Source organism: Orbicella franksi, chromosome 4 (genome assembly GCF_964199315.1).
Source record: "Orbicella franksi chromosome 4, jaOrbFran1.1, whole genome shotgun sequence".
NCBI lineage: Eukaryota > Metazoa > Cnidaria > Anthozoa > Scleractinia > Merulinidae > Orbicella > Orbicella franksi.
In genome coordinates this window covers 3,100,591-3,119,885 of record NC_138148.1, presented here as the reverse complement: position 1 = coordinate 3,119,885, position 19,295 = coordinate 3,100,591, and the positions used below count along the sequence as shown (strand labels likewise).

Here is a 19,295-nt window from a genome sequence, read left to right as displayed (position 1 = left end):
GTGACGGTAATGAAGGCTTGTAAATGGAGCGTCCGTTTACAATGAAAACAATCCTTGCGACCCTCGGTGGTCCTCGGTACCCGTGAAATCTATCAATAGCATTTGGTTTGATAGTAGAGCATTTTCTAAAACCTAAGTTTTCATTTCACGTCAAGATGGCTGCGAGAAGGCGTCCACGTAGGTTTAAAAGAATGACTAATTCTATTCTATTTAGCAGTCTGGAGACTTAACGTGTCAGGAAAAGTGGTTATGTGAATGTTTACTGCTTCATGAGGGTGAACTGATCCGCTTAGAATACATGTAGCAGAATTTAATTCCAGATGAGTCAGTGCCCCTTAGCTTCTCGGGACACATATTGGCGTTTCCATACTGAGCTCTATAGTATAAATTTGTCGGGTGAAACTTTGTGACGGATAACTTGAGTACAGAATATCTCACAGACCAAAGCCTCGGAGAAGTTGATCATTCATTAAGTCTTCTATTACAACATTTGAGATTCTTAACCTCTTTTATTTTTTGGTTTCGATTTTGCTCTTTCGTGGACTTCGAGCAGTCTCTCTCTTCCTCGAAAATTCGGGGGGAAGAACGCAAAACAAGTAAGCGTGCGAGCGTGATTGTCAGGACGACGTGCGAGCGGCGATGCCTCGAGCCGCTAGTAGCGCGGGCGTGTTTTGCGTTCTTCCCCACGATTTTCGAGGAAAAGAGAGACTGCTCGCATTCGTGGCGTGACAATGAAAGCCAACAAATTTAAAATCTTTATGACAGACCTATTCAGCGCTCGCTTTGTTTGTCAGAATTTGTGGTCACAGCTCCAGATTAAATTTTTAATCTTTGTTTTTCAATAATTGCTGTGTAAATCCCGATTACGGTTGCGAATAATTAATATTTTGCAACAGAAGTTTTTAGCGCTGTGGATAATTGAACAAAATTTTATAATCAAGTAAATAGGTTTCAGATGGCTATATTTATATTTTTAATTAGTATTGATTTGTCCGTCTCTACGGCTTATCTCGTGTGATCGCGCGGTTCTTGAAGCAGTTACAGATTCACAGAAGTGTGTTGCTCGAAAGTAAGTCAGTTCTTAAGAATGGCAGCTTACGTTGCAAGCGTAAAACGGGGGGGGGGGTGAGGAGGAGGGCGTGGGGGTGATTTGTGTTTTACAATAAGAGAGGCTAATAGCCTAGTTATTATCTCTTTCATCAGTGCAGTTGACGTCAGCACGCGGGTAAAATTACTCTTTTAAATGCATACAGCAGTTCAATAGCAAGTTCTTATGTTAAACTGATTGAAGTCATTTCATACGTATCATAGCATTTTGAATGCTGAAATCACTTCACACATCATCTACGTGTAGGTGGAGCGATCCGACAATATTGTTTGGGGTGAATCCACAGTCTGTAACGCTGCTAAAGGTTCGAGGCCTACTTCTGTTCCCAGTCTGATTCATTTCGTTTTTAACTTCTCGCTGAACTTTATTTTTGAAAATCTAACGTGGCATTCCCACACTGATAAACTGTGTAAAAAGATCGCTTCTGCAATTGGAGCCATAAAGCGAGTTAAGCCATTTGTGCCTCAATCTACCCTACTCTGCACATACAACTCACTGCGTAGTTCAACCTCACTTTGATTACTGCAGCCTAGTCTGGGGTAATTGTGGCAAAACATTATCTCATTAACAAGCTACAAAAACTACAAAACCGTGTTGCACGAGTAATAACTCCATCGGGCTATGACGCTGTTGTCGATTCCTTGTTTCACAAACTCAGCAGGAAACACTTGCCGAATTTCAACGTCAAATTCAGAAAGCCCTAATGGTTTTCAAGTCTTTAACCGGTCTGGTTCCCGAATATCTCACTTCTAAATTTGTAACGCGAAATGAATCAAATTATGCTCTGAGGGACTCGGTTAACAAACTTGTTGTTCCCTTTCCGAGAACTAACTACATGAAAAATAAATTTAGTTACAGCGACGCAACCCTTTGGAACAGCTTACCCTGTAACAATAGAGAGTTTGGTTAATCAAATCAATTTTTAAAAACGCTTTCTCTATCACAATTTTTAAACAGTGCACACGGCATTCATGGAAATCAGGTTTATGAGAAGAATATTGTTGTAAGTTAATATAATATTAGGATTAGAATTTTAGGTTTAGGATCTTAGACGTTTTATTGGAATTTATTGTACCTGGTGATTTTTTACCGTGTATTAATAACGATTAAAGATTTTTCATTCAAACTTAAAACATACAGTGAAGAAATGTTTCTTACTCTGTTCTGAGCCGACGGAATCGTAAATCCATGTTCTTCATTTAATGCTCCTATCCCCCCAGTCTATCTTTCAGCCCCAGCCTAATAGAATAATCCGTGAGGTAGCTCTCAGGAATCTTTGATTATTGTAGGGGTTTATTCATCTCGTTGTATGTTTTATAGCATAGGTTTGCTTGTCTTTCAAACAAACTTCTCTGTCATTAAAGGAACCGGGGGAATTCCCTTATGCGGTGGATTGTACGGGGGACCGGCTCCGCCTGAAAGCGATACCATTTTCAAGTGTAAGAAAACGACGGGAAATTTTCCATTTTATTTTAATAGGTATTTTGAAAGCTTTTTCAAAACATCTCGAACAAACTCACCTTACGGTTAATAAATGCACTAGATCTACTGTGGTTGTATGAAAGGCGTACCGTTTTTCTAAGGAAGCACAGTATGAAAGAGTCTCCTCTTCTGTCAAAAATGACCAAAAATGGCGCAGAGCCTCCGCGTATGAAACTTTGTTAGGTACCTCGAGCTCGCCCCTTCTTCCCCTCACAGCTGCGCCAAGGAATCTCGGTTTGCGCTTACTGATAAGTTGTTGTTTGCCGTGTGCTGAAGCCTTCAGCCTGAAGGAAATAATCACTGACTTAATCAGTAACTTCGTAGGTAAAATTTATTCCACCTTTTACAAATTGTACTTGTCAGTATCGCCGGTTTGCTGAACGAAAAAGTTGCACCAGTGCGCGATTTTCAATCGTCCAGCGTGAACGTCGAAATAAACGACTTTCAAACTAGTAAATGAATCACAGACGTGTTTTGCGTGAAAAAAAAAACAGATCAAATATTTAGATAGTTGGATCTTAAGCTGTTGACTCTGTCAGCAAATAACCGCCGATTAATTTCCCTTTATCACTTTCAAGTTGATGAATAGCTAAGTGTTTCACTTGCCCGTCGATCTACTCAACAGTTTCTTAGAAACTAACACCTGTCTTCATTCTGAATGAATGCAGAGTCATATAAGAGTTCCCCTTTTAATAGCGCAGAGTAGCACAGGTAAAAACGTCTGAGAAAAACCTAAAATTCCCATTTTAGTATATTTCGAAGACGTTTGGGCATGAGAATTGTCCACTCGCCTACTGTCTTCAATTCCAAGCTTCACCATCATTTCTCTTGGCAGTGTTGAGATATGGTGCTGTATCGAGTATTAACATTTCCACTGTGTGCGTTTTGCTGAAGATTATAGCATAAAAAGTCACGTTCAGCATCAATAAGGGAAGCCTTTAGAATCAAGGAAATAGCTAAACCAGAGCAAATAAAACACGTACCAGGGTACGTGCTTTCCAATACGTTCAGCAATTTTTTTTTTACGCTCAAAGAAATAACACACACATCTGCACATCCCACTGCGCTGATGAGGAAGTTTCAGTCAAGCTCGGCAGATGGTATAAATTCGATCTTTTACAAAGTAGATTCAGTCAGAAATCGTCGGTTTACTGAACAAAGAAGCTCTTCACGATGTTTCATTTAGTTGCAAAGATATTCCTGGTTTTGAGTTTTATCGCTTTCCTAGTGTCCGCCAGAAATTTTGCGGAGTCCAAAGACGCAATTCAAGGTCTCGACTTAGAGAAGTACAGCGAGAAACAGGTCAAAGGCTGCTACTACTACAACAATACGCTAGGTATCTGCTTCGATGTTCAACAGCATTCAATGAGGCTTCTGAAGACTACCGGAGAAAACATTTTTGTTGACCAAGATCTTTATCCGGACTCTTTCTTCTACCAAGTACTGGATCAGGCATTTCTCGGGTATGAAGGCAACCGTTTTAGATGAAATTGTCGAAAGATCTTTCTCTAACCTTCTAGATGAACTGAACGTGTGAATACCCGTTTCAACGTTTTCCTTTCAAATTGAAAAAAAAAATAATGTACTAATTAGAACCGCCTGAAAGGGCTGTTGGCTGTTTTTTAATGCATGTATCTGTCCTCGGTTTCCTCACGAATTGTCGTGCGTCACATTTCTTATTTTGTTAATAACCCTGGATCTACGAGGAACTCTTTCAAGTAGCTCTAATAAATAACTATTAGTGATTGCATGCGCAAGCAAATTTTACCTTTTATAATGATCATGAGTAACACAAGTTCCCATGAAATTTTTAGTAACAATTATTAAAAAAACGCAGCTTGACATGTTCCGTTGATTCATGTTTTTTTTGTTTCTTCTCTTCCAAGTGTTGACGGGGTGATGGTCTATATTCCAAAGGACGTTCCAAGAAATCGCGAGGAACTCCTGGGTTATTTAGCGCTGATGAAAGCTTCCCCTCCTGAACAACGACAGACCGAAGAACTTGAATCCACAAAAGCTCACTACGAAGAGGCCATGACTGAGCTCCACTACACCCCAGAAATTCAGCTGCTTGAGCTACTTCAAGAGGCGCTCAGGGATAACAGTACCCAGCTGGAAATCCTCAAGCCATTTTATGCCTTAAGCCTCCACCTGCTAAGCTCATCGAACGTACAGGTCCCAGCCGAGCTTAAAGTTGAGCTTAACTTGCACGATCACCACAGGCAGAAGCGCTGCCTGGACTTGAGAAGCGATCCATACAGTAACAACTGCCGAGGCATGTGTGGTCCAAGGTGCTGGTGCTGGAAATCTGTCTGTGGTGACTGCTGCTGGAATCAAGGATGTTACGAGCACGACCTGTGTTGTGGTGCTAAAGGTTATCTTCATGAATACTGCCGTCGCCCGTTTAAACATGGTTTTAACTGTTATAGTTACGGCGCCTACCCGCAATGCATGCACTGAGCTATTTCGTATGGTCAGTGATTTTCGCTATAGCAGCAGTTTAGGATCGATTACCTGTCACGAGTCAGATTTTGCGTAATTACGCTCTTAAAATCGAAGATACTGAGATTTAACAATAGCACCAGGTTTCCTCATTAGCTTTAGTGCCAATGCCCATAAATTGTGTAATAATTAAGATTGTTTAGGTAATCTACATTGTAAAAGCCCGATGGAAATAGTTCGAACGACATGACATTTCATCTTTAATGATCTATTGAAAATTTGTCATTTCAGTCTGTAGGGTTAATTTTTTTTGGTGAGTTTATATGGTGATAAAATAAAATTGTCCATATGGATGAAACTACGGCTACTCGTCTAGATCTTTGACTCATACTAAAGAAAGGAACTGGGTTTATCTGAAGAAGACCAAAGCTCTTTACACTCTTTCAATGACCGACATAATGAGGGGGGTGAAATAATTTGGATGAACTCATTAACATACCGACTAAGCCTGAAGAAAGATCCATGATCCAGATTTCGTTTAGACAGGCACAATCTGGAATCCGCGCCAAAATTCACAGCTGATCCACGATCCACTGTGTTTTCAAAATCCGCGAATCCCCTCGATTTACCGCAAAAATCCACAATCCGTGCACTTTTTGAGGCCCAATCCGTCGTCCGAAAACCCATTCACCGCCTCGTAATGCAACATGTTAGCAAGAACCTTTCTCGCCCACGACTCTAAATTTTAGCATTCTAGGCGAAGTGTTTAACTATGCCCTAATTGGATCTTTCTATCGTATTTGAACTGTAAAACACTGAATATATTGAAGCAATCTTCTTTTATATATTGGAATACCCAAGATGTTCTCTAGCTTAGATTTCCGCACCAAAACATTCCACTATAACAGATACGAGTTTAGTGTTGAATGCTGGACCAAAGCCATGGTGTTAAAAACAACAGAACTGAACCAGTGCTAACGAGTCATGTGACAAGAATCATTCGATACACTGTTTCCACCGGTTGTGACGAATATTTCTTTAGCATCAGTTCCTTACATAATTGGGGACAAAACTGCCACAAAACCTTAAAAATTGCGCATGACTAATTACTAATGCTGACATCTCGCTCTTTTATTATTCCCTGAGTTTTAGTCAAACGTACAATACGCTATATCAAAAACCGATTTAGAATCTGGCGTCTCTTCACGGGTAGAAATGTTAGGAGTTAGGAAAGGATAATGGAGTTTGTGAGTGAAACAGTAGAATATATAAAAGAAAACTAAAACATCGGAACAAATCGTTTTATGTTTTCCCTTTTAATCCAACCATTTTACCACGGAGGCTATACTTTAATCCAAAAATTTAATAGGTGTTGGATTAGTTTTAAGGCCCTGTCCTCTCTACGCCGGGAAAATTTGAAAACGCAGCTTTATTTCTACCGTTAGACCCACCTTCCACAGTAATCCGTCACGAAAACGGAGCTTTCCGAAAACGTTCTTCAATCCGGAGGAATTTGAAAACGCCGGCTTCGCGTGTTAGTGTGGACGGAAAACATTTCGAAAACGGAGCTTTTCGAAGACGATGATATCACCCGAGTTTTCCTCAAACACCAATCCAAAATGACCGGTGTAGCGTGAACGGCAAACAATTGACGCGTTTTCAAAGTGAAAACGCCGTTTGCAAATTTCTCCAGCGTGGTGTGCACGGAAAACAATTTATGCGTTTTCAAAGTAAAAATGCCGTTTGCAAATTTCTCCGGCGTAGTGTGGACGAGGCAAGACAGCTGAAAACAAGGGCAGTGTCACCACTCAGAGATGTGCCGCATGAGTTCCATGTCTGTTTGCACAATAAGGTATATTCCAAAAAGAAGCAAAAGAGCAGACGACGGCCAACCTACAAAACAAAAGAGCAGAGGACTGAGTGGCTGCTATGGAGCAACTCTAAATGCTTCCATCCCACTGGATGGAAGCAGTGCTGGTTCATCGTTGGTCATCTGCTGCCCGACCACGCCGTCGCGAATGACGTCAGAGCAGCCAATTGTCGATGAATTGCACATGCAGTAGTTATGCTCGCGGATTCGTCAATTCAGCGGTTTTCACTTGAGTGTCGAAAAGTAACTGGTTTTCAATTACGTTACATGATTGGTTAAAAAACTCGCGCCACTTTTTCATCCAATCAGAAGTACAACCAAAACCAATTGTGACTCGCTCACGAACATTTTCCCGCGCTTTGCGTCAGCTACGTGTATTTGAAACGAGATTTGATTGGTTCCCTGGTTTGTCTGTGTCTTTTGTGATTGGCTAGAGCGATTACTTTGGTTTTGGTTATAATGAAACTTGAAAACCGCTCCATGTTTAGAAAACCAATTAAAGAATCTTATACTTAACTCAAAACATTCTGCGACTACAGGAAAACATTTTACTGCCGTTTAGTTATCTATAGTTGTTTTCTCCACGTACCGAAAAAGAAGATTCTCTTGATGTAAAACCAAACAGGATCAGGGCCACAAAGAAACACTAAGTTACTTAAAATGAGACTGGTGAGAGTCACAACGCCAAACAGGGCGCGAACTCGGCGTGACGCGGCCGGAGATAGCTTGTCCTATTAAAAAAAAATAGAAACAAAAAATTCAACAAACAGCTTGTGGACTACAACACAGTCTAATACATCACAAAGAATTATCGATTTTTTAAGAGAACACGCAAAGTACTGGGCCTCGTCCACACTACGTAGGAGGAATTTGACATCGGCGTTTTCACTCTGATAACGCATCAAACGTTTTCCGTCCACACTACGCCGAAGAAATTTGAAAACGCAACAATCACCGGTCATTTTGGATCTGTGTATGAGGAAAACTCGAGCAGGGAAATCACATGATTACCATGAATTTATCGATTTCTTAACCCTTTGAATACCAAACTTTCGCCAAAAAATACCGTTTTTAAGCGTTTAGTCAGGTTTCTTAGCTGCCATGACGCTAAATAAGCCTAAGTTTTGCTAAAAGAGCTTTTTTTTACTAAAAGGAGAGATTTTTCGAGGATTAGGTACATAATTGAGCAAAACTTCAAGTCCGGGCTTTTTTTTTTTGCCATTAACCGTTCTCAATTTCGTTTGTTGGACCTTTCCTTTCTGTTGTTCTCGGCCCTTTTACACTGGCTACCTTTTGCATTGTATGCTCTTTCTGGCTGCAGTGAAAAGTTGGATGTTAATTACGGGCGAAGCCTAGAAATGGACCTTGATCAATCATAGGCGTTGTGGACCATTTTACCACCGTTTTTGCACCAAACCTGATAACGTTGTTTTTCGATTTGCGAATGTCGTCGATATCTAAACCTGACCACTGTGCGGAAAGGGCTAGCCTAGCACTACTATCTGCTTATCAAGAATATCTGATGTCATTTAAATTGATGACGTCACAAGTGGTACAAAGAGCACGACCATTAATTACACATATCTGCGTAGTTGTTATTCGTATAGGTAATCATACGGTTTCGAGTTCAATTTCGAATTAATTTGCATGAGTGAGTTTTTCAAAAAGCTGAAATTGCACGAGCCGCTTCGGCGAATGCAATTTCGGTTTCTTGAAAAACTTACAAGCGCAAATTAATTCCAAATTGAACGAGAAAAACCGTATGATTACTTATTAATAATATAAACATGAAAAATATTCGCCTGGAGGAAGTGCCGGAAGATCTTTCTTGAAGCCATTTTTTCTCATTCGAGGAACCTTTTTTCAAAGTTTCCGCACAAAACTCTCGTCATCATTTCACGTCATATCATTGGTTTAGAAAATTTCCTGTTATCTTTCAGCCAATCATAATCCAGAATTATGATTTGTAGTTTGCACTGGTGTTACACTTGAACTGCATTGCTTTTAGCCAATCAGAATCGAGTAATTTTTTCATGTATATTATTAAAAGGGTTAAAGCTCCGTTTTCAAAATGATTTCCGTCCATTGAAAACGCAAAGCTGGTGTTTTCAGTCAAATTTCTCCGGTTTGAAGAGCGTGTTGGAAAAGCTCCGTAGACGGCAGGCCTAACCGTAGAAAAAAAAGCTGCGTTTTCAAATTCCACCTACGCAGAGTGGACGAGGCCTTAGGAAACTTACCTCGAGTCGCTTAACAGAAGGAAGCAACAGCACAATGCCTGCCAAAGATTCCACCACCACTCCAAGCCAGTTAGGAATACACCACCACATGGTGTGCATGTTACTACCATGCCATAACCATATAAAGGCAAAAGCGAGAAACGAGCCCGCGATTTGACGAGCAAAACCCTTACGGGACCCTCCCACGGGCACGTAAATATACCTGCAACAAGGAAAACCTGGTGGTCACCGTCATTTTCGGAAGAAGTTGAACCAAAATGTAGACAACCGAAGATATCTTATAAAACCCATTCTTTACCTCTTCATCCAAGTGTTCAGACCCCTGTCAAAGTACCTGGAAAATTGAGCAAAGCAAACACAAGCATTAAGAGATGTTTGAAACGGTTTCGGCAGCCTAAAAACAAACCTACCCAGTAAAGGGGCACTATGACTGCCCGGCCGACAAGAGCAAACTTAAAAGACATATTTCCCTGATGGAACTCAAAAATAATTGTCTCGTTTTGTTAGATTGCCGTGCAAGTGCACTGAAACTATAACAGGGGCATTATAATGATACACACATGTACAAAATTTGTGACATAACTGTCTGATCGTCCTAAAAAAAAAGTCGTCCTACCTCGGAACAAATGAAAAAAGACAATTACAATTTGCTCTCCCTTCAACAATACATGATTTTTCTGTTAGTGTTTTAGAGCATTTTGAATATGTCTTGAATTCTTTGAATTTGAAACCATCTTTTTGCAATAAATGCTAAGAATACCTTAGTAAATATGTTTCTATCTCAGGTTGTCATATATAGCAGGTGATGACAGTTTATGAGAAGCATCTAGTTTAGCGCGCCCTCAATGATCAATAAGTCCTCGTAAAAGTAATTCTGTCACAAGATCGATAGATTTTGCGACATCTCCGAAATTTTCACTTCATGTTGTTCAGCCGCCTTGGCCACCTCACTCAGTAATGGTGATAGTTCTCTTTAAAAATGGAAATGGGTATCCACCTTTTGACCCACTCCACCATCCAACTGCATCCCACATTAATCGAAGTAAATCATTCAACCCTAAAAGAGACCAATCTAGACGTGGCTCGAGCTTTATTTGACCCCTAAAATATACCACTTAAAACTGAATAGGCTGGATTACCAACCGCTGCCCAAAAAAGGAGCCCGTACTAGTAGACTGGACTCGAGAGACCGGTGGACATCGAGCCTAAAAACGGAAATAAGAGCGTTTCTTTTATTATTATTTCTTCGAGTGCACCCTAACAGATACTTTGACCGCTGAAAATAGTGGGGTTTCGTCATCAACACCCTAACTGAGACCAGAATCCTTGCCGGATTTTATAGCGAGACGACAAGCATCCACGACCTTTTGATATGGGACTCCCCCGGAGCATGTTTCTAACCCGCGAAACAAATTGTTGCCCTGCCCAAATTTTCGTGATGAATCTTACTTCCACATGTCTGTGAAAAGATACAACGTGGTTACACATCTTGGAGGCAAAGGAACCTCGACCCGGTCCATACGCGCCAACACTCCTGTACAGCGGTAGAACACCTTGTACTTAACGAGGAAGATTTGCAGCTGAGAATACATAATACCAGTCAGGGCCCAATTAGACAGGGTGCTAAATATGCTGGGGTCATGTGTGAAAGCTGTCGAGTAGATGAAGTGTAAATAGCCCTCCAGGAAAAAGTACCACCATAATGTACGGGCTGAGTCCCAGATAAGAGATTTGATTTCCTCCTTTGAAAATGGCTTGTAAGGTTGATAAAACTAGAAAGGCAAACACGCAGATTTAAAAGTCGAAACACAAACTATTAGCCAGGAATATTTCATTAATTATTAAGTATTATTTGTTTTTTTTATTAGTCTTGTGACAAGAAGACAACTGCTGTTTAATTGACAGTTGGAATACTCTCAGAACTTTACTCAGTAAAGTGCTCCAATAATTTCCAGTCGCAATGAAAATTTGACCACAACCAAGGTTGTATTCATAGAACAAACCTAGGTCAGTTTTTGCCTGGGATCGACTACCAGCAGGAGCCATAATCGGGGACGGAGACCGTAAGTCTCGGGATTCGCGCGCACCTATGATATGGGACAATTTTTCTATTTTTAGAACAAATTGCGCCATCCTGACGTCATATATCCGCGCGGATTCACGCACGTGTCGGGGGCTCTCGCGTGGATGTTGTCACGTTGTGTGATCAAATGGTGAGAGTTGAGAGATTCTTTTGCGTATTTTTCACAGCGATGGCAGGGAATAAGGCAGGGAATACGAACCAGGGCGCTTATATGTAGTTTTATGCTCTGAGCTAACGGAAAAGGTGGGTTTTTCAGGGTCGAAAACAAGACTTCAATCTCGCGCTGGGAATGAATACTAAGATGTGCTCACGCTAGTTGTAAGCTTACGCGTATGTTTTTGCGTTTGTTCTGACTTAAGAATATAGCAAGAAAACTCTACACTCTGGTATCGAGTTAATTTGTGAGTTTCTCATACAATGGTTCATCATAACCAAAACCTGTTTTGACGGTTTCTTATTGTTTCTGCTCGTTTGGTGAGTTTGCAAAAGTTTTTGAAAGGAAAGTCTGACACGTACAATTAGCTCATTTGCATAATGCAGCTCGTGCACTTTCAAGTCCGAGTCGGTGTTTGAATTGTCAACAAATCTTGACAAAGATTTCTTTCGTTATCTTTTGTGCTGAGATGCTGGAACAAATTTCACGAACGCAAAAAAGGCCACTAACATCATGTGTGTTTCTTCAACATAAGCATAGTGAAGTTTTACACTGCGAAAATGAAAATAGACAAGGAGTTTTGATAGCTCGATCAACAAACTCGAAATCGTTATTCCAAGTTGATTAAAGAAAGCGTCATCGTAACTTTGCTGATTATTTCTGCTTTATTCACATATTTCCAGCTTAGCTTTTAATATGTTCTCAAACATTTATCAATCTTAAACATATTTAAAAACTATAGAGTTATTGTTTGAGTTCGATGTACGCTTTCACACGAAAGAGCGGCGGAAGTACAGTTTGTCATGTTTACTGACTGTACTGAAAACACGCATCGGCGGGCGCTCTCATTCATGACAACAGAGAATTTACTGGATTTTTACACGAATAAAACTGAGCAGTATCTACGGACGTAAAGTTATTGAGCCTTGGATGAAACATCAAGCGTTGCTTAAAATTCAAGCGAAACTCAAACTAGCAATTATTTTGTTTTACTTTTCGGTCGCGATAGACTGACAAATTCCTCGCAAGTGTGTGGCAAGAGGAGCTAGGAAACTATGAAGCCCTAAAGCTCTGCTGTATCTAAATATATCCAGCTAGTTTTTTGCTGTGTAATGGAAAAGCTGTTAATCTTCAACATATGTGAAATTTAAAGTGGAGTAATGTACAGCTCATGTAAAAGAAGCATCCGTCGGAACACAACTTGGTCAGCGATATATATAAGCTTACAGCGGAACATACCTAAATTCGACACTGTCTTACTTCACTCAAACTGGAGCAGCTTACGACGAAAATACTTAAGCAAAATTCCAACAGACGTGAACGCGTTGAGTTGTGGGCCAAACACATGAAAATTTTCGGGAATTTCGGACGCCATTTCCTCCGCGCGACATCCGCAAAAATCCTCGCAGCATGTACGCGCGTGTGCCGCAGGCTATGGCGCAATTTGTTCTAAAAATAGAATTATTGTCCCATATCATGAGGACAACCCTAATACTAGAAATGGCGCGCGCTTACGGTCTCCGTCCCCGATTATGGCTCCTGCTACCAGCCCATGCTTGGGAAAGAGCCCGCGTTCTGAGCCCCACTCCGAGCCCGGAATGAAGACCGGACCCGAGAGAGCGACGGAAATCGGACGTAGTTATTGGCATTCTCTACAGTTACAAGACATCGTATTTCATAGTGGGATATTTTAGATTGAACACAACTGCAAGACGACGTGCAGCTAAATACAGGAATTTTACACCATTAAAATGCTGACCATTTTCTAGTTAGCGCTTACTCAAGCTAACCAGAGCGCTAATGAGCCTTAACAGAGCACTACTCAGGCTAATCGGGATGCCATTAAGGCTAATCACAGTGCTGGTTAGGCTTACCAAAGGGGTACTAAGCGGGTTAACCGGAGTGCATTTGAGTTTGGTACAATCCCTGTAGCCGCTATTGCAAGAGGTTGCGTCGCCATGTTGATTGGGTCATGGTGGTGAAAAGGCTAATTGGAAGCGGGTTTTTCAGGGCTCGTTTTTAGTGGGGAGGCGTCAGTCTGTGCTCTGACATCTTTGTGACAAAACAGCCAATCGATTCAACCACGCATTATATTTAATACATTCAAAAACAAGAAAGTGAGCTGGAGGGTTATCGAAGCATTTTTGACCCTCATCACCGTATACAATCAAAACCACTCACCGTTTTCTGAAAAGTATCAAAAGTGACAACTGGACCATTGGCAAATAACGGTAAGTAAAAGTTATACACAAGTAGATCCATCAGTGTGTAAGGCTTGACGGGTTTATCTTTGTCCGACTCACGTAACCGCCAGCAGTAGTCCATGCCAAAACTAATACAACGCAGATTCGCCATCAAGGACACAAATAATGTAAAATTCCTGATATCTGAGCTGGTGCTGAGGAACTGAAGCTGAGTAAACAAAAAAAATTGAAACGAAAGTGTTTCGACACGTTTCCATTGCTTCCATTACAGCAGTTATTAGAGAGCTTGAGCAAACCACGACGCCAACGACAAAGAGAACGCAACCAAACAAAAAGCTTAACAAGTAGAACAATGGCTGTGCACGTGCGTTATAAATCCGCGTACATTTCTTTGCCGTCCTCTGCAAAACACAACGTGAAATGAACAAGTTCTGCGTACTTTGAAGAACGCAAACGACGGCGACCAATTTTTCATATTTTCATTTGGAATTGAACGCCAACGTTACGCATTTAGCTAGACCGATAGACGTACTGAACAGATCTAGACAACTGAAAAAATTTAAAGGTAAAATACAAGTTCTTTTTTACCAGCCGTTGTCCTCGGGATCGCTGTGGTCAGTACTTAAGCTCTTTATTGTTGACAAGTAGACTGAAAATTATCTGTATCCTACCTCCACAATAAACCTCGTCACGGCCAAGCTACCACGACAACTGAAAACATTCGCTTCAAGACGTGAAAGGAACTTATATCAGGGGTACCCAACGGAAAGTTTCGGTTAATTATCTGTTCGGATGGTCTTTTCCTCCCTCCGATTTTCTTGTAACCTCGAACTTCCATGAAATGAGAAATTTAATACCTGCTGTTCTCTGACTGATCAAGAAGTCGTTTTGGATACCCCAAAAAAGGGTCAGCTATTATTTTCGGAAAGGCAATAAGACTACAACATTTGTGGACATACCGTAGTTGTTCTGTTCACATCACAGCTTGTCTTACCTGCCATATTTTAGCAGCGTTGATTTGCAGAGAAAGTAAAATGCCAAGATTGCAGACCCACACGGCAGTGATCGACTTGAAAATGGAACAACACATGTAAACAACCAAGCAATGCCCAAGCATAAACATAACTGGTTTTAAACCGGTGAAGTACAGCAAAAAGGAAAGACTGAACAACAGGCAGTAACTTGCTTTGTGCTGAAAGGCAATACAGGCAAACGTTCAACAAAAATTTGTCTTAAATTAGATTTAGTACAGCGAGATAATAAGAAATGCAACTAGTGTTACAGTTACTGATTTAGCAGAGACGAAATAGGTCTTTCCATAATCACGTTTAACATCGATAGGAAAAGGGCAAAAAGTTGAGTGGAGAGATTTTCTTTTGGAATCTGTTTCGAGTGTTTTATACTTCTTCGAGAACAAAACAAAAACTTCAGAGGTAAAAGGAAGGGAATTTAAAAGGCCGACCCGCTCGAAAAACGTGGCAATTCAACGTAGAGGAGAAAATTTATCGCTCCGTCCACACCATACGCCGAGGGAATTCGAAAACGTAGGTTTCACTCTGAAAATGCGTCAAATGTTTTCCGTTCACACTTCGCCGGAGTAATTTAAAAACGCAACAATAACCAGTCATATTTTGGATTTGAGTTTGAAAATACTCGGCCAGGGCAATCACGTGACTATCGTGACGTCATCGTTTTCAAAAAGCTTGTTTTTAAAATGTTTTCTGGCCATACGAAAAGACAAAGCCGGCGTTTTCAAATTCCTCCGATTTGGAGAGCGTTTTGGAAAAGGTCCGTTTTCGTGACGGATTAGTATGGACGGTAGACGTAACCGTAGAAATAAAGCTGCGTTTTCAGATTCCTTCGGCGTGGGGTGGACGAGGCCTTCATTCGACGCTTCACACTTTATTCGGCGCATGCAACGTGTCAAGAGTACGCGGGCGTGGCAGACGCATTCAGATACTGGAAACCTCGCCTCGCTCCACTGTAAAGGACTTTAAAATTATTCTTTCTTATGGCAGAATTACTGCAGATAGGATTTTACTATTATCCTTGCAACATTATAGTCAAAGAGAAAGCCATAGACAATGAGGTAACAAAACAAAAAGCATTCCTCACCTGGGAAAGAAATCGTGAAAAAATTATTCCCCCAATCGCGTGAAGCAACATCGCAGGCATCAAGGATTCTATTGCACTCAACCAAAATTCCCACTCAAAATCAGTCACATCCTGCAAACAAAACAAAAGCATTCAATCAACGTGCCCTCATCAATCAAAGCAAACACACTGTTTTTCAAGCCAATCAGAGACGAAGAGGAACCCACGTATTTTCGCGCGCTTGATGTAAAGCTACCCAAGTTGAGTGTTTGTTGCTCTATTGTTCTCGTTCGTCATATTGAACAAGCTAGCCACCTTCAATTTGGCAAGACTCACAGGTTTGGAAAATAGAGTTGGAAAACTATAACCGGTACAGTAAAAGCTCTGTCACGAAAACCGTGATATAACCGTGATATGAGCTTACTCTTTCAGAGACGCCCAAAAGTGTTACTGTACAACTGCCATGAAATTCAAGACATTTTCCGGCGACTGATTTCCACGAAGACGTACAACAATATTAAAGCACAAATATAGCTGGAAGACCAAAATAGCTAACTTTTACCAAACGTATCAATATCAGGAGATGTGGTCAGAAATGGTAAAAATATTACAGGAACACAAAACGCATTCCAAAAGAAGTGGCACAAAATAATCCAGGCATTATACTAACTCCCTGATCTCCCCTTTGAACTTTTGTTTAAACAGGCAATTTAATTGAATGATATTTAGGTTCTCCTCTTCATTTGAACAGCTTTAATTTAGTATTTCGTGGCCCTATATTTTTTCGTTCGCATTTACTTTCGTCAGTTGTTAGAATAGGGTACTAGTAGCACTAGTAGTATTGTATCTGTTAGTTGTATTATTTTTAGTTTCGTCCCTATTAGTAATATCGTTGTTATTTAGAATTAATTCCTGTGAAAAAAGGTTGTTGTATTGTTAGTGTTGTAAGCAGATTATGTTGATCGGTATTGTAATTTGTAAGTAGTGATGGTGATGTAAGTAACTTTAGTTTTTGTAAAATTGTACATAAAGTGTAGTATCACGATTAAAATATATATATATATATTTATATATGTTCTTGAATGAACATGGTTGTTTGTAAAGTAAGCACAATGTACCCTCCTGAATGTTCAGACACAAAAATTTTTAAAGTATTCCAACCTTCTTTCTTCCAAGAATTTGCCATCCTTCTTGTAAGTCTTCTGCATAGATCTCATCTTTATGATCTGTGAAAATTTAGTACACACACACACACAAAAAAAATTTCGATCTATCATTGTTTTAAAATATTTGTTTTATAAATAAACAAATTTCATAAATTTCAAGGTTCTTTGAAATTTCCAACAATAGTGCAATCTAAAGTTAATCATGATGTACATAATCACCCACTTCCCCTTTGGGTTTTTGGTTGACCTCCTTAGATGGAGTATCATCCCTAAAAGTCTGCATACAAGCTGCATGTAAGTGGACCATCAGGCCTTAGTTTTTCCTGGTTTCAGTAACATGAGGTGACTAGGAGTATTTCTACTTGCCCCTGGATGGGATGTGAGTCCATCGCAGGGCTACAGTGAACTTAAAAGTTCACCGGTACCCGTTTATACACCTGGGTAGAGAGAGGCACTGTGAGAGTAAAGTGTCTTGCCCAAGAACACAACACAATGTCAAAATTTTTGCATGAAGGAAAAGCAGGGAAAGGGAAAGAATATTTAGAGAATTTTTATTGGTCAGGACCTTAATGGTGAGTAGGGGAAAGGTTGGTGAAGGAAAATCTAAACCTCAGACTGCCTCACAAAATTGCCCTGAAAATCATGGCTCCCTCATCTTAACATTTCCTGGTCAACCAAATGGGAAGCCAGTCACATATGCATTTTAAACGTATTTATATAATCAACTGACAGACCTACATGTAGGAAGATTGTGATTATTCTCAAAGGGCTAATATTGTTGCAGCCTGCGTGCACGTGCAGTCCCAGCAAAGACTATGCAGCTACAGCCCATTGCATTCCTTGCGTTCTTCCTGGGAGTGAATCCCATATAAAAATGATGGGAATGCAGTTTTAGTAGCTCTTAGGGAGTTCAGCCTCAGAAGGTCCACAGCATGTGAGCTTATTTGCAGTACCTTTTAGGGTATTGAGCCAAAAAAAAAATATGACAGGAGGTCATGTTTTGTTTTAGAATTGGTACCTCTTAGAGGTGAAAAAAATTCAAGCCACACCCACTAAACAGGATCTTAGCACCCATTGAGGATTTTTTTTCAAAATTTCTGATGAGCATCCCCATCCTTTTTTTATGACACTGGAAACTGTCAGGGTTGTCATTAAGTTTTGATTCACCTGTAGCCTTGATCTTCACACCAGTAACAAGCTCATTACCCTTTGAGTGAATTGTATAGACTACAGGCAAATTCACCTGTAACATCAAGGACCCATCAAACATACTCTCAGCTGCAGCAGGTGTTACAGGTTACACCCCTTATCAACAGCCCTTTCAGGCCCCAACTAGGTTAGAACTCTGTTTTTTTACATAAAAGTCCTACCGGTAAGCTTGTAGGACCCTTCTTACCTTGAGATGCTATAAAGACAGTATACATGGTATACAACAACAGTGAAATCCACAAAACCCAGTACAATGAAATCTCAAGTAAAGGCAAGGGACCATGTTTCCTGTTCTGGTTTGTCTCATTCCTGCTGGTGGCAATCTTTTCCATGTCAGGAGCACTCATCTAGCAAGGTAATAAAGGTGGAGGGATTTATGTTAACTGAGAAAAAATGAAACAGTTCAGCCATAAGTTTAATTATCACTTTTATCTAGCTTGCCTATTAAAATAACTCTTTAAATGAATGGAATAATGACAGAGACAATCCAACATCATCATGTGCTTCAGTAACATGACCAATTCTAGAGTACGTTCAAGCCCAAAGCACTGATTCTCCACATCATACCTCAAGAGTTCGAGGATCATGTGTACTAAAGGCATCTGAGATCGAGAGTCAATCGATACCCTAGACCGATACCCTCAATCAACCCTTGATTGGCCCTCAATCGACACTCGATCGATACTTGATCAACACTCCATCGACACTCTATTGACATCACAGTCGACAGTCAGTCAACAGTCGACTAATTTTCAACCGACTGTTGATCAAGTGTTGATTGAATGTCAATCAAGAATTGATCAAGATGTCCATCAAGTATCAATCAAGATATCAATCGAGGGCATCGATCGAGAGTATAGATCGCCACTCTACTGCTGATGCCTATAGTACACATGATCCGAGTTCAACACATTTATGTTTGTGCGCCACACCTGAACAAAATAATATTCAGAAGTGAAGAATGATCATCACAGTAAATTTTCCAATTTAAGCAACTGGAAAGAAGAAGCCTGAAAAAAAAACAGGGCTTCAACGGGATTCGAACCCGTGACCTCCGCGATACCGGTGTGATGCTCTACCAACTGAGCTATGAAGCCACACATTGGGAGCGAAACTCAACATGTGCCAACACATCACAAAATACTCGACACATCACAAAATAATATTCATATTTTAAAGGTGTACTTATTAAGGAGGAGTGCTTAATGAACATTTAATACAGGCAACTATGTAACGAAGTATGGTA

General features: G+C 40.4%; 3 protein-coding genes across 3 annotated transcripts in view; 1 reads left to right on the top strand and 2 right to left on the bottom strand.

The window, feature by feature from the left end:
- The window catches only part of LOC145485955 (protein-cysteine N-palmitoyltransferase HHAT-like), a 46,219-nt gene that overhangs the window by 25,553 nt on the left and 1,371 nt on the right, over positions 1 to 19,295 (bottom strand). The window lies entirely within an intron of this gene.
- Positions 4,487 to 5,254, top strand: LOC145485336 (uncharacterized). The gene has a single exon (XM_081464017.1). It carries the CDS (start codon positions 4,490 to 4,492, stop codon positions 5,048 to 5,050), a length of 561 nt encoding a protein of 186 aa, XP_081320143.1. The 5' UTR covers positions 4,487 to 4,489; the 3' UTR covers positions 5,051 to 5,254.
- On the bottom strand, positions 5,320 to 16,516 carry LOC145485957 (protein-cysteine N-palmitoyltransferase HHAT-like). The gene is made up of 8 exons (XM_081464625.1): positions 15,696 to 16,516; positions 14,575 to 14,772; positions 13,558 to 13,788; positions 10,589 to 10,911; positions 9,438 to 9,473; positions 9,140 to 9,341; positions 7,492 to 7,633; positions 5,320 to 6,925 (listed from the first exon to the last, which is right to left on the bottom strand). Exons 1-8 carry the CDS (start codon positions 15,825 to 15,827, stop codon positions 6,834 to 6,836), a joined length of 1,356 nt encoding a protein of 451 aa, XP_081320751.1. The 5' UTR covers positions 15,828 to 16,516; the 3' UTR covers positions 5,320 to 6,833.